Raw genomic sequence first — 16,517 nt, 5'->3', positions numbered from 1 at the left:
ACATCAATGCTGTAGTAAAAGCACAATATATTTCAAAAGAGGTTGCCTTAAACTTAACTGCAAACAAGATAAGCACCAGCTGTACCATATATTCTTTAAGGTTTTATTCTTTAAATCACACGTTTTTTTTAAATGGCAGATGGTGGTATGATTGCATAGCAGAGGTAAAATATACAGTACATTCCCATTATTACTGATCATAGTCATAATGTTACATGACAAGTTTTCCTCAACCAATGGAGTTACAAGGATAGGTGTTTCATTTTGCTCCATAATTGGATTTCTAGATATAAATTCACTGATCAAACCGCATATTTATAAACTACTGTACATATCACGTCTTGGGCACTACAATGTTTCTACAAGACAGTTTTGTGAACGTAAAATTAGAAGCAAAGACTCAGAATGTGGTTATGGTATCTTTCTGTTGCTGCAAGACAATGAATAATATACAATTTATTTGCAATCAAAAGCAGTCAGTGAGAAATGTTATTTTTTCCCCTTTAGTTGATTGGCCTCTGTGGAACTAGTAATATTATGGATAACTTGGCAATTTTTTTCAGTACAAATTTAAGAATTCCTTTACTGGAATAAAAAAAGAACAAACCAATTTCAAATATTATTATTGTGCTATAAAATATGACATACAGCCAAAATATTGATTTATCAATAATAACCACAAAAAGTCAAACAAAAAATTCAATAAACTTTCGGGCGTATACTCTTTTGCTTTTCATACTAGTGACTAGTATGATATAGATATATATATATATATATAGATATATATATATATATAGATATATATATATATATAGATAGATATATATATATATCTCCATTATCTTATATATTATATTAACGCGCTATATCTAACTACAGGGTCACAGGGGTCTGCTGGAGCCTATCCCAGCCAAGACAGAGCGCAAGGCAGGAAACAAACCCTGGGCAGGGCGCCAGCCCACCACAGGGCACGCACACACACACTAGGGTCAACTTAGAATCGCCAATCCACCTAACCTGCATGTCTTTGGACTGTGGGAGGAAACCGGACTACCTAGAGGAAACCCACGCAGACACGGGAAGAACATGCAAACTCTACGCAGGGAGGACCTGGGAAGCAAACCCGGGTCTCCAAACTGCGAGGCAGCAGCACTACCCAATGCGCCACCGTGCCGCCCTATATATATAGAGATATATATATATATATATATATACACACACACACACGTACTCATGGTGCCAAACTGTTGTTAGTTGTACAAGAGCCAAGAGGTACAAGTGAAACAAACTGTTAAATCTGGGTGTAATGTGAATAAAAGTGTGCTCTTTTTAGTTAATTTGTGCACAAGCCACAATATATTAGAGCACATTTCACTAACTGTCTAAATTAGGTATTTGGAACGCAATTACAAGGAAATTTAAAGATCTTCTTAAATTAAATTTCTGCAACAATGCAATAATCATAATTTGAGAAAAAGGAAGGAAGTAGAAGATATTGGGAATGTGCTCTTTTGATAACCTTGGAAAGAAAATTTTGATTGAATTTCTCTTTACATGCTTTGCTTTTTGCTTTAAGCAATAAGACTGTGCTTAAAATATAAAACCAATGTGATAAACACTAAGGCAAAAGATTCTGCTCTTTGATTCTTCATATTTCAGGTAAATTTTATATTCCTGCTCTTCCTAATTTACATAGTATTTAAATTTATGGATATTGTTAGGTGTCACAGTCTTTGTATATGTTTATACTGATGTGTTCTGACCAATTGATCATCTCTGTCATAAATATGGAATTCCTTCAACATACTTTACTTTCTATTTAGAAATCAGAAAGATTGTTAAAAGGAAACCGCTTCATTTGCCGAATCAATCACTGTCCACCCTTATGCAATATCCATATACATTTAGCTATTAAGTTATATAACATTGAAGATCATACACATCTCCATCCATCCATTATCCAACTCGCTATATCCTAACTACAGGGTCACAGGGTTCTGCTGGAGCCAATCCCAGCCAACACAGGGAGCGAGGCAGGAAACAAACCCTGGGCAGGGTGCCAGCCCACCGCAGATCATACACATCTTTTAGATTAAATTTATCAAGAGCATATCTGAGACTGCATCCCTAATTTTGAAAAAATTCCTTGTAGCTCTAGCCTTACTTGGTCATATGTTTTGGGACTGTCCTAAAGTAAGACAGTCAGCTATTTGCTTATTTATCATAGTGCTGGATTTACAATTACTTGTAATTCTTTTCTGGCAGTGGGAGATAGGCTGTATGTAGAAATAAACTGTGATTTCTTATATTTCAATGTTATCACTTCAACTAATTTTTCTATGTAGTTTATGTCTTAAATTATCTAAAAAATAGAAAAAAAGTGTATTTTCTTTGCAAGGAATGGTTCGGCATTTCAGATTTTGGCAAGAATGTAATAATCCATGCATCTACAGTCCCTGACAAAAGTCTTGTCGCTTGTGAACAAATTGACCTGAAGTGCCGCTAAAATATATTTCTAATCAAGATTTTGTTACAAAAAATGGGTCATTTTAATCCCATCAGCTTTTGTAATAATGTTTCAGTGCAAAACAAAACTGACAAAAAGTATTCGAATATTCACATCTTGGTAAAGCCCATTGAGTAAATTTTTGGCAAGACATAAGTGTTGTTGCCTTGTCATATGAGCTTCACCTGTGACCAATAATGGATCAATTAGGTCTCAGGTGTGTATAAAAGAACCCCAGTACACTAGACCTTCACATCAACTGCAACTAGACCTCTGCAAACATGCCTAAGATTCATCCTGAGACTAAAGACTTGATTATCAAGAGGCTGAAGACCAAATCCACTGCTGATGTGGCAAACACCTTCAATGTGTCTCAGCGTCAAGTTCAGAGGATAAAAAAAAAAAGATTTGAAGAGACTGGAGATGCTTTTGACAAGCCCAGGTCAGGAAGACCCCGCAAGACAACTACACGAGAGGACCGTTTGTTGGCTCGAAAATCCAAGGCCAGCCCATTTTCCACTGCAGCAGAGCTCCACGAGACCTGGTCACCTGAAGTCCCTGTGTCAACCAGAACAGTTTGTCGGATTCTGTCTCGAAATGGCCTCCATGGTCGAATCAGTGCCCATAAGCCAGCACTAAACAAAAGACAATTGAAAAACCGTGTGGCATTTGCCAAGGCCCACAGCCTGCTAAAAGGATGGACGCTGGAAAAGTGGCAGAAGGTGGATTTTTCAGATGAATCTTCTGTTGAATTACACCACAGTCACCGCAAATATTGCAGGAGACCTACTGGAACCCGCATGGAGCCGAGATTTACCCAGAAAACAGTGAAGTTTGGTGGAGGCAAAATCATGGTCTGGGGTTACATCCAGTATGGGCGTATGCGAGGGATCTGCAGGATGGAAGGCAACATCATTTATCTAAAATACCAAGAAATCTTAGCTACCTCTTATATTCCCAACCATAAGAAAGGCCAAATTCTGCAGCAGGATGGTGCTCCATTGCATAATTCCATCTCCACATCAAAGTTCCTTAAAGCGAAGAAGATCAAGATGCTCCAGGACTGGGCAGCCCAGTCACCAGACATGAACATCATTGAGCATATGTGGGATAGGATGAACTCTGGGACGCATGCAAGACTGTTTTCTTTGCTATTCCTGATGACTTCATCAATAAATTGTATGAATCCATGCCAAACCGCATGGATGCTGTCCTTCAAGTTCATGGAAGTCATACAAGATATTAAATTTGGATCTCACAGCACCACTACTTAATTTGCCGACATATTTTTGGATTTGCAGTAAAGTTGTTCATTTTCTGTATAGGCGACAAAATTTTTGTCTTGCCCAAATTTGACCTTTCTGTCTTGATTAAATGATAAATCTTTTTTCAGTGAAACTAATTTATTTCAGTGCATTAAACTTTATTTGGGAGGGCTTTAGCTTTTCATATGAGCTATTTCTAATACCAGTTGATTAATTAAAAGTCAGGTTAATAGCAGGAGTTTCTACAAAATAGAGAAGCGACAAGACTTTTGTCAGGGACTGTATAAAGCACAACCTCTGTTCATTTGTTGTTTATACACAGCTTTATTCTTCAAGCCACTGGCCTTGAAATTTTCTACAGAACTACTTCAGCCAAGAGTCAGATTTTTGATATAACTTCTGGGCTTACTATAAAAAAAAAAAAAACTGACAAAGAAACAATGTCATATTGGATGTGATGGTGGTGGGGCATTTATAACATTTGCTTTTCATGCCTATTAAATTTAACCTAAATTAAGCATTTCCCTCACTACTTATGTTGAGGCCCCAAGCTGCTCTGGAATGGGCCATATTTTCTCTGGAGCTATTTACTGAAATTTTGCACAAAAATGAAAATACAAGAATACTGTATAAAATAAGTTTTCCAATATTAACAAGAATTGTGTTCTAAATTCAACAAGTCTAACGGTAATGTCTGGTGATATATAACAGATAACTTTTACATTTCCACCTCCCCATTTTCAAAGCCCTAGCAATGCAGACCACGTCCACTAGTATTACTCTAAAATACATCTGCTGTGCCACTGCCATCACTTTTGTTGAAATTCTATTGTTTTAATGATAAGGAACTTTAATACAATGTTTACTTATTATCAAATCCGCCTCCTCACTAGATAAGAATGAGTTTTTTAGGAGATGTATTTTCTTTTCATTTTGGAAAGGATGCAATAATTATAATTGGAGTCTATTTTCATACCACATCATGTTTGATTGTTTTGTTATAAAAATGAATAAAATAAAAAATAGTTAAATATTAATCAAAAACTTAACCTGCTACACTTCTTTGGTCATAAGGAAAACACAGAGGGTTGGAAGTAATAAATAGCTTTTTAACTAATGTGTTTTATGATAAACACGGTATTTTTAGAGAGAAGACATTTTGGACACAAGGTCATACTGCTTCAGTCCTACAAAAATAACTTGTTTACGCTCTTCTTTCTGGGAAATACTGCTTACATATCCCCCATTTCTAATGTCAGCAAGGTCTTATACTATTTTAATGTCCACTGCCTATTTCCAACTGCTAACTAAGCACTTTAGACTATTTGAAATTGCCTACTAACTGTTGTCATTTCCTGAAAAATTGCCGGGTATTTCATGTTAAAGTGCAGTATATAATAAAGTTGATAAATGTAACAATTTTTTTTTCTCTCCCACAAGCAATTTGTGTGGACCTGTGCTATGGCACTGATGTATAAACCATAAGAGTAGCAGGTCAGCAGTTTGTTTTCCATTGAACTTTAAAAGTTACATATTCAAGAATTTCTCTTCATCTTCTATTTAAAGGGTGTCTGTAGATTAAAAAGATTTCTTCTTAGTAACGGAGCAAGATGCAGTGGACAGGAAAATATGGAAAAAGATAATCTGCTGTGGTGACCCCTAATGGGAGCAGCTGAAAGAGGAAGAAATGTCTATTACTACCAAATCTCCTTGGCAGATAGCATGTGCCAATCAACACTGTTTCTTTACACATCTCCAAAATACAAATGATAGATTAACGGTTGTGTGCATCATGATGGACAGCTTATTTGCAAATGATTTGTACTTTGTTTCTAATGCTGCTTGTAAAGAAAGATGATTTGGTAATAAAATAGTCAAGTCTAAACTTGACTTTACTATTATAAAAATAAAGCATGTTAAGCTTATAAATAAAAGTGGTCTGTTAAAAGAGGCTGAGGAATTGGAATGCAATTGTACAGTACTAAACATACGAGAAGTTGTTTTTCCTATTGGTGCTTCTTAAATAGTTTTTTGTCAGTAAATATGCACAGAATACAGAATGCAAATAAAAGTAAAAACATGTAAATACTACTTACTAGAGGCTATATAATTTAGCATCATATTAAATTAACACAAGTTATTAATTACAGTATATGAAAACAATTACTCTTTTCCCCAAAATTTGTTTTTTCAAGTGTAAAGATGCAGGGATCCAAGGACTATATATGCAGCATCAAGTAGAAGACACAAAATAACTTTTGAAGACTCTAGTTTAACACAGAGCACAGATACAAAATACCCACACAAATACAGGATCATACTATAGAGTTGGTAATAATCCTAACATGTACAGTATGTAGACTGGGATATGGGATGAGACTGGAGTACCCAAGGAAGCTCACATAGACATGGGGAAGATGTGCATGCTCCACAGGATTACTACTCAAATGGGTCTGACTCCTCATAACTCTGCTTAAGATAAGGCAAGTTAACAAAACACACCAATAAATTAATTGATCGGTAAATTAATTTCTATTTTGTTACTTTCTGGAAAACTTTCATAGGTCACTGAGGCTTCCCAAACAAAACAGCTACAGGAAGACTTGGGAGGAAGTGAGCCTGTGGTGTAACTCCTTCTGGTTATGAAAATGGTCAGATTGATTTTTACTAAATTAACTAACAAAGAAATCATACAGAATATAGAAGAAAGCCTGTGGACCTGGGGGAAACGGGCAAAAGAAGAATCTGTTAACTTCACACAGATTGCTTCAGGGAGGGGAATCAAACTGAAGTTACTAGGGATGTGAAAAAACAGTGATGATCACTTTATCAACATTAAGTATCAAAACTTGAGTAAAGGAACCTGGTGGTACATTGCTGCTTCTTTGATGAAAAACCCTTTTCAAATTATAGAAAACAGCTAATCACAATGTGAGCTCTCAGGCACAAACTGTATGCTTTTATTGAGCAACCGTGATGAATTTATAATCAGAATGAAACATCTTAAAAAGTATTTTGCAGTCAAGTACCAAATCCTAAATGTACTTTATGTTAAACCATGTTTATTATCTCTAAATTAACCTGTAGTAGCAATGAAAGACATTCTGGTAGGCATAATACATCTTTTTAAAACTTCTTATATAATACGCTACAGTGACTGTCCGTTTGTCTGTCCAGGATTTTAAATCACCTGTAGCTCGCAAACCTTTTGAACTATTGACCTGAAATTTGGTACACATTGTGAGCTGGGGGGCTGACTGCCCCCCAGATAATATAGACGTTCCTGGGAAAAACCCATGAAAAACGTTGACAGACTACCTTCACATTGCTCCTTACCTTATTTACACTCTGTCACGTGATAAACCTCTCACATACTTAAAAGCTTATTCAGCACCTGTCTGTCTGTCTCCCTCCCTCCCTGTCTCCCTGATGGAACTGTCATCTCTGTCTTATCATGGAGTTTAAACTTTTGAAAAAGAGACAAATGTTCGTTTGCAGTGTCTGAATAAAGTTCATGTCTCTTTTTATTGTATTGTAGAATCAACTCTCGGCAACGGCCAGCAGGACAGCCATGTGGTGCATGCGTATAGGTGCCTTTCTCATTCCCTACCACCTTCACCATCACTTCCTCTACCTCTTCATATCTTAAAGCATTCTGGAGGGAGAATGAAGACTTAAGTGCCAGCTTAAGTGAAAAATTAAGGAAAACGTACTAAGTAATGCAACACAAACACTGACTTAAGTTTTAACGCTAAAAGACACCGATGAAAGAAGGACAAACACAGGGAGTATAAAAGCAATGGAAAAAAAACCAAAAAACTGAACACAGCTCTGGGATCTCAGACTCATCCAGAAGAAGTTGACAAGAACCTGCACCCTTCTCTTCGTTTTGTTTAAAAAAAAAAAAAAATTACTGCTGTAACATCGCTCGCCAGCACTTGTATGCAGCATATTTATATATTAAACTCAAAAAAAAAATAAAAACTGATCTCTTCTAAAAAGCCCTTTAAATTAGTACTTAAAGAATTGGCAATTACAATAAAATTATTCTGGAAAACCATCCTTACATGTTCTGTTATGGAGCTATAGTCATTGGTAGAGAAATCTTCCTCTTCAGAATCAAAGAATTCTTCTTTATTTTCTAGCAAGTCAGCCATTACTCTGCTTACTAGTTCTTGCTCTTTAAGATCTTCTACATCTGTAGCAATACTGTTAAGAGAACAATTATGAATTAGGTAACCTGCTATTATGCTTCTTTAACAAATGTAAAATGACACATATATACATTTTTAAAACATAAATGTATAACAGATTTAACAAGAAACAGGCATCCATTTAATTAAACATTTATCACAGGCGCCTCAGTGTTATTCGGGTGTAGCTTCTGGTGAGAAGTGAGGAAGGTGATATCGAGCTCTACAACAATCCACCCTAGGCAAGGGAATCTTATGTCCGCAATGCAGAACCCAGCTGGGACTGAGAACTGCATCCAGATAAGAATTCAACAACGGAACGGAAGAAAAACTCTGACTTTCTTTGTATGTTACAAAATGCTATATTTTATTATATATATATATATATATATATATATATATATATATATATATATATATATATATATATATATAAAATGTGTCATGCTATATTTTATATATATATATATATATATATATATATATATATATATATATATATATATATACACACACACACCACAACATTTATTTATATAGCACACATTTTCATACAAAAAACGTAGCTCAAAGTGCTTTACATAATGAATAATCCCCACTTTCCCTGTTGCCAAGTAATGTTAAACCAAGTCGTCACTACGGTGTTCCCAAATACGCACTTTGCTGATAAACTGAGCGCACTGCGCACTGAGTTTGCACGGCGCTTTGGTGACTTTGAAGAACAAAAAAAGTCCGTCTACATGCGGCTCGAACCTTGTGCATGTTTGGTAGCACATATCTGTGTGAGAAGCTCTTCTCAGGTCATGAAGACTAACAAAACAGCACACTGGAGTCGCCTCACTGATGAGCACCTGCAATCCATCCTGAGAATCTCCACAACACAGAACCTCACAGCAAACATAAACGAACCTGTTGCCAAAAAAAGATGCCAGGCGTCCAGCTCTAAAATGACATATGAGCAAAGACAACTGAATGATTTGATTTGTTATTGCTGAAAGGAACACATTTTATTTATATTTCCAGGTTTTGTTATGCAGCATGTTCATATTTGAATTTGTATAATTTTGACAGGATATATTTTTATGGAGAGCAAAATCTTTTGGGATATTTAAAATCTAAGTTTATTTTTTATATAAAATTACATAAGAGTAAAGAAATTTGAATGTTTGTTCTTTTAACGTTTACTTTATTTCTAACTTGTATAATTTAGACAGGATATATTTTTATGGAGAGCAAAATATAAGTTGTTTAAGGTTTGAGTTGATTTATTCACGAATAATATTCCTGTCTGTTTTTACCATTCCTACCAAAGATATTTCTGTCGACTAAATAAAAATTCCTTCTATTTAAAATTTAAATAGAACTTGAACAAATATGATAGGTCATAATATCCATGCAGACTTGCGCGTAAGAGCGGGAGTTATCCGTTTTAACAAGCAGCGTATTGCACGGATACGAAATAGCTGTGTGTGTAGATATGTATGTATATGTACATATATGTTTATATATGTGTATGTGTATGTATATATATATATGTATTTGTGTGTATTTATGTGTGTGTATGTATGTATGTGTGTATGCATATGTATGTATATATATATATATATATATATATATATATATATATGTATGTATATATGTGTATACAGTAGAGGAAATAATTATTTGACCCCTCACTGATTTTGTAAGTTTGTCCAATGACAAAGAAATGAAGTCTCAGAACAGTATAATTTCAATGGTAGGTTTATTTCAACAGTGGCAGATTGCACATCAAAAGGAAAATCGAAAAAATAACTTTAAATAAAAGATAGAAATTGATTTGCATTTCATTGAGGGAAATAAGTTTTGAACCCCTACCAACCATTAAGAGTTCTGGCTCCCACATAGTGGTTAGACACTTCTACTCAATTAGTCACCCTCATTAAGGACACCTGTCTTAACTAGTCACCTGTATAAAAGACACCTGTCCACAGAATCAATCAATCAAACAGACTCCACACTCTACAACATGGGAAAGACCAAAGAGCTGTCCAAGGATGTCAGAGACAAAATTGTAGACCTGCAAAAGGCTGGAATGGGCTACAAAACCATTAGCAAGAAGCTGGGAGAGAAGGTGACAACTGTTGGTGCGATTGTTCGAAAATGGAAGGAGCACAAAATGACCATCAATCGACCTCGCTCTGGGGCTCCACGCAAGATCTCACCTCGTGGGGTGTCAATGGTTCTGAGAAAGGTGAAAAGAATCCTAGAACTACACGGGAGGAGTTAGTTAATGACCTCAAATTAGCAGGGACCACAGTCACCAAGAAAACCATTGGAAACACATTACACCGCAATGGATTAAAATCCTGCAGGGCTCGCAAGGTCCCCTTGCTCAAGAAGGCACATGTGCAGGCCCGTCTGAAGTTTGCCAATGAACACCTGAATGATTCAGAGAGTGACTGGGAGAAGGTGCTGTGGTCTGATGAGAGCAAAATAGAGCTCTTTGGCATTAACTCAACTCGCTGTGTTTGGAGGAAGAAAAATGCTGCCTATGACCCCAAAACACCGTCCCCACCGTCAAGCATGGGGGTGGAAACATTTTGCTTTGGGGGTGTTTTTCTGCTAAGGGCACAGGACAACTTAATCGCATTAACGGGAAAATGGACGGAGCCATGTATCGTGAAATCCTGAGCGACAATCTCCTTCCCTCTGCCAGGAAACTGAAAATGGGTCGTGGATGGGTGTTCCAGCACGACAATGACCCAAAACATACAGCAAAGGCAAATAAGGAGTGGCTCAAGAAGAAGCACATTAAGGTCATGGAGTGGCCTAGTCAGTCTCCGGACCTTAATCCAATAGAAAACCTATGGAGGGAGCTCAAACTCAGAGTAGCACAGAGACAGCCTCGAAACCTTAGGGATTTAGAGATGATCTGCAAAGAGGAGTGGACCAACATTCCTCCTAAAATGTGTGCAAACTTGGCCATCAATTACAAGAAACGTTTGACCTCTGTGCTTGCAAACAAGGGTTTTTCCACTAAGTATTAAGTCTTTTTGTTAGAGGGTTCAAAAACTTATTTCCCTCAATGAAATGCAAATCAATTTCTATCTTTTATTTAAAGTTATTTTTTCGATTTTCCTTTTGATGTGCAATCTGCCACTGCTGAAATAAACCTACCATTGAAATGATACTGTTCTGAGACTTTTCATTTCTTTGTCATTGGACAAACTTACAAAATCAGTGAGGGGTCAAATAATTATTTCCTCCACTGTATATATGTGTATATGTATAGATATGTATATATATATGTTTATGTGTGTGTGTGTAAATATATATATATATGACAACAACACTCATCACTCACAACAGTGACAAAACAATTACATTGACAGTCATGTTACGTTATTTTCAAAATGTTTCCTTTTCTTTTTCATTGCTTCTTTAACACACTACTTCTCCGCTGCGAAGCGTGGGTATTTTGCTAGTATGTATATATGTCTATGTATAAATGTTTATATGTGTGTGTGTGTGTGTATATATATATATATATGTGACAGCAACACTCATATCAATGACAAAACAATTCATTAACAATCATGTTACGTTATTTTTAAAATTTTTCCTTTTCTTTTTCATAACTTCTTCAACACACTACTTCTCCACTGCGAAGCGCGGGTATTCTGCTAGTAACTAATAAAATAGAAGAGTTTCTTGACAAACCAAGCTTCTAGTGTTGAATAAAAAAGTGAAAAGAACATACTTATGCAGCAAATTAGTATTTAAGCCTCGATGTGTAGAACAGCCAGAGGATGAATCACTTTTAAAAAGCTGTTTTTGGGCAGAATTTTACTCAGCAGTGATTTTGAGCGAGGCTAGGAGATGGAATGTTCATACATAAAAGATGATACAGATATTAAGGAAATACACAGCTGACATAAAAGATATTCTGGCTATTTGGTGAAAGGAATCAGTAGTTGATAATGTTAACTAATGTATGCAATGGACATAAAATTTTAGCACAGATCAGAAAAATGAATAAAAGCTGAAAAAAAAGCCTACTGGAAGATATCTGGTCCAAAGACTGCTGCAAGACCCCCTGCAGTCCATACTTCCTCTTGTAGAGAAGCCACATTGGACAAAAAGCGGCAAAGAAAGCGCAGAAGGCTGTAGTTAAATTGTGGGAGCTGTTGTAAAAAATATTTCATGTTTCTTGTCAGCTCCTCTTCTGTGCTATATTCTATATTGAGAAAAAAAATAAAAGAATTAATATTGACTGTTATTATTACAAAAATGTTAACTGTGATTTGATGACAAAAATAGGATTTATAACTTCTATATTATGTAAAGTAAGCTGACAAATCAAATTCTTTAAACTTAACCTATGAGACTGAATTAATGACAACAGGCATACCTTGATAAAGCTGAAGGATATTTGTTTGCAGGCTAGCAGGTATCAGGGGTTCAGGAAGCTCCTGTAGGAAGAGCCTAAGCAGACTGACAGCTGAGGCCACATCTGCTTCCTTCTCAAGGTCTACTTCCTCCCCACTTTCACATCGCTGTCGTAACCATTCTACTCGTTCTGCATTTCCATTCACCAGGAACAAGCCATCTAGGTCCAAGCCTCCTAAAGGGGAAAAAAAAACAACATTACAGATACATACTGAATATGTTTACCATTAATCAGTACTAATCACAATGGTTAAAATACATGTAGACTGAAAGTGAACTGTAAAATAAAATATGGTCAGTTTGCTAGCTATAAAATGAGGTGGGGGTAGAGACTGCTATGATCACTGCTTAGATATACATATATCTGTTAGAATCTTTGATAAATTGAAAGAATTACAATATGTGAGACCACAGGTTTAAATAATTATACTGCAGGCATAACTTAATTTGGGTTGTGAGAAAAAAAAAAGTGTAAGAAAAGTGCAAGAAAAGGTTTGTGAAAACCCTACTTCAAGCCAAAAATGTTAAAAATAATTATGAGACGACTATATAAAAATTTCCTTATTTGGATTTATATGAAAAAATAAAAATGAAGACACAGAAAATCAATATTTATGGATTCCAACTAATATTTAGAAATTTTTTAAGTAATGACTTTTGTCTCACTCCATCTAAGGAACAGAACGTGTACACGCATGCATCATGGCTGATGGTGATGGTGTTTCCAGCATTCTTTTGACACGTCCTCGGAGCACATCCTCAGACATTTACGTGACGCATGGGTGAGTTGCAGTACCAGCAAAAATATGGGGTGTGTGTGTGTTCAAGTTTTGGTACGTGATGTCAGCATCCTTGTGTACAATCAACATGTGACAGCAGGCTTGCAGCTTCAACAGAATCAATTTGCGTGCTTCAAAGTGTGATGAATGGTTTGATGCGGTGAAGCAAATTATCAAAATTAAATGCTGACATGTAAATGTCATCATGGTGCTTTTCTTCATCCATTTCGAGCATAGGCAATGCTGTGATACATGATGCGATACATTTAAAAGGTGTCACATACTGTCTCAATGTTTTGTGTCGCTGCTGATTTATTTATTTTTTTGCACCTTTGCAACAGCATCAAGAAGCAAATCATTTTTATTTTTCACATCTTTCTTCCCTCAACTCGCAACACAGCAAAAATGAATATTGTTTGCTCCCCTTGATGATTTCTCGCACCAACACCTGGAATCATCCAGATTTAAATAAAGCATGTGCACAAGTATAGACAGTACACTGCTTTATAGCAGCAGCATCATCAAGCTCATGTGTTGCATAACACTAAGTATATCCCCGGCCTTACAGAACAAGTTCCAGCTCACTGTTATTTGATTATTGTCTTACATGGACCTTGCGCTAATTTCAGCATTGCGTTAGTGTTCAATACTGGGGTATTTCTTGCACATTGCTTCCATGATTATCCTTTTTGTAGTTTTGAATCCTCATTAGTAAAATTGACAGCCTTCAATTTGTTAAGTCCATTTTACAATGCATTTTAAGACAGATCTTTTTCCCTCTTCACTAGCCTGCTCTTGGACTTGAAGCTGTAGTAAGATAAAAACACTCCTACAATTCTCTAAAAGGAAAATTATGCTCCTGATGTTGCTCCAACACACTCGACCAGAGATCTCTGACTTACCACTGTTTTATGCTAGAACTGATAATCATCCATTACAGCAAGCAAAAGCAGGGTTCCTTTGATGAAAGTGAAAAATAACTGCTAGATTTTCCTATTGCTATTATAGGAGCTTTAAAATTAACATTTTAAATAGCATTTTATATGCTGACAATGCTCATTGAGATACATCAAATTACATAAGGTTTTTACACATTGCATATTAACTGGCTGCTGAAATAATCTAAAACAATGCTATTCCTTAACCACCTGCCTGCAGTATTCACCTAATGTCCCACATTACAAAGTTTCACCTTGGATCATGCACACTCAATGCAAATCACCTCTTATGCTTGGTTTAAAATTTTGCTCTGGATTATTTATTAACATTGAAATTTCCTTCAAAAACACTCAAACTCAGTTTAAAAGTTACTGCGACTAAAAAGCAGTTTCGGCAATACAGAGTACATTTAATTATTTCATCTGAGAAACACGTAAAGACCACTAGTGTCTTAATTTTATATAAAGATAGATGGATATGGACATTACATTTTCTTGCCTGTAGGAATAAAAAGAAGTACAGCAGTTATAATGATTGTGTTTAACAAATTTAATCATCATAAGTGCTTTTTTTTCTGGGCTTCATATGTGCATTACAGGCAGTAAAAGTGTTTCTGGTACCACATTCTTTTTCTTGTGTAACTTTGTGCACATAGCTCTTCACAAGAATGGGACTCTTAAGTGTCACAATCATTTGAGTTTTCAAGTGCATCTTCTGTGTGAGTGCACATGAAATAAGCACGTAGTGCTTTACAAAAAGCAAAGTATTAAAAAAAAAAAAAAAAACAAAAACCCAGAATTTATAACCCACAGTCAAATTTATTCAAATATAAACTTCTTTTCAATATGAATACTTAAACCTTAACTTCTGGTTAAACTGACAACCATACTCCCTACTTTGCAAAATCTTTATTCAACGCAAAACGTATTATTGGGTCAATGACGGTAAGTTGTATATTTTACTATTATAGCCATTTTGTAGTTTTGAGGGATTTTCTGTTTCTGTTGAAAGGGATCTTTACTTTTGATAAATGTATTTTTCTAAACTACTCCAGAATTATTACTCAATATATACTGAGGTAAACTGATCCAATAGACTATGTTTGTTTATAATACATTATACAGATTTAATCATGGTTGTTCTTTAAGGAAGAAAAAAATATAGCTTGATTTAGTTTCTAAAAATGGTTATTTGCTGTTATTTGGATAATAATAATCACGTTCTCAGAATAATTACATATCTAAAGTATCAGTTGTACTATAGCACTGGAAAATGTACTCACCATGTTCTTCAATGTATTCTACAATGCGTTTAACCAGAATGGGAACCTCTTGTCCTGGCTGTCCGACCTGGAGTAGTTCCTCAAGAGGAACCCCAAATACTCTAGCTGTGTTAAGAGAATCACAGGAGCCAAGGGCAGGGGTGAGGCTCTTCCTCATAGCTTCCACAGCAAAGCTGCTTGTTTCTGCTGAATGCAGGTAAGTACATAATAAATACAAAGATGTGACAACAGCAAACAGCAAGTGTTTCTATGATACGAAGCATTCAATATGTGGAACATATTACAGTGGTGCTTGAAAGTTTGTGAACCCTTTAGAATTTTCTATATTTCTGCATAAATATGACCTAAAACATCATCAGATTTTCACTAATGTCCTAAAAGGAGATAAAGAGAAACCAGTTAAACGAATGAGACAAAAATATTATACTTGGTCATTTACTAATTAAGGAAAATGATTGAATCTATACTAATAAAAGGCAAAACCTCACTGACTGACTGACTGATCACTAATTCTCCAACTTCCCGTGTAGGTAGAAGGCTGAAATTTGGCAGGCTCATTCCTTACTGCTTACTTACAAAAGTTAGGCAGGTTTCATTTTGAAATTCTACGCGTAATGGTCATAACTGGAACCTTCTTCCGTACATATATGGCCATAGCCTGCAGCTCGGTCGCCGTGTGAGGTGGAGTTGCGTCCCGCATCATCACGCCTCCCATGGAATTGAGTGCCTGCCCATATAAGGCCGTCCGTTGGCAGCAATCCAATAGACAAATATTTGCGGGTGAAGGACTGTGCTTATGCAAACAAAGATGAGATAGTCATGGATGGACTAGTGTTTGGCACAAAGTCAGCGAAAGTGTGAGAGAAACTTTTAAGTGCTGGGTCTTAGCTAACATTAAATAAAGCCATGGACATCGCAAGATCGCACGAGATACCACAAGCACAGCTGAGAACCGTCGATGCATGTACTCCGAGCGGATAACGTGAACTGACTGTGAACGCAGTGCGCAGAGAACAAGAAAGAGCCCCAAAGAGCGCTGAACAAAAAACGCATTACACAATTGAGAAGACAGCAAAAGAATATGCAGCGAGTGACACACACAAGCATATTCATAAGTGCAGC

At 36.0% G+C, this 16,517-nt stretch overlaps 1 protein-coding gene across 8 annotated transcripts in view; it reads right to left on the bottom strand.

The window, feature by feature from the left end:
* Positions 1-16,517, bottom strand: part of fam13b (family with sequence similarity 13 member B) — a 122,278-nt gene that overhangs the window by 59,558 nt on the left and 46,203 nt on the right. For 7 of the 8 annotated variants that reach the window (XM_039773914.1, XM_039773920.1, XM_039773913.1 and 4 more), the window contains exons 3-6: positions 15,396-15,581; positions 12,358-12,570; positions 12,006-12,183; positions 7,839-7,980 (exon numbers count right to left, since the gene is read on the bottom strand). In XM_039773914.1, coding sequence (XP_039629848.1) covers positions 7,839-7,980; positions 12,006-12,183; positions 12,358-12,570; positions 15,396-15,552 — 690 coding nt within the window. In that variant the 5' untranslated portion in view covers positions 15,553-15,581. The remainder of the gene's footprint in view (positions 1-7,838; positions 7,981-12,005; positions 12,184-12,357; positions 12,571-15,395; positions 15,582-16,517) is intronic. The other variant, XM_039773915.1, reaches the window with a different exon arrangement.

Source organism: Polypterus senegalus, chromosome 13 (assembly GCF_016835505.1).
Source record: "Polypterus senegalus isolate Bchr_013 chromosome 13, ASM1683550v1, whole genome shotgun sequence".
Classification (NCBI taxonomy): domain Eukaryota; kingdom Metazoa; phylum Chordata; class Cladistia; order Polypteriformes; family Polypteridae; genus Polypterus; species Polypterus senegalus.
Note: the sequence above shows the minus strand (reverse complement) of the source record. Positions and strands in the feature narration are given on the sequence as shown.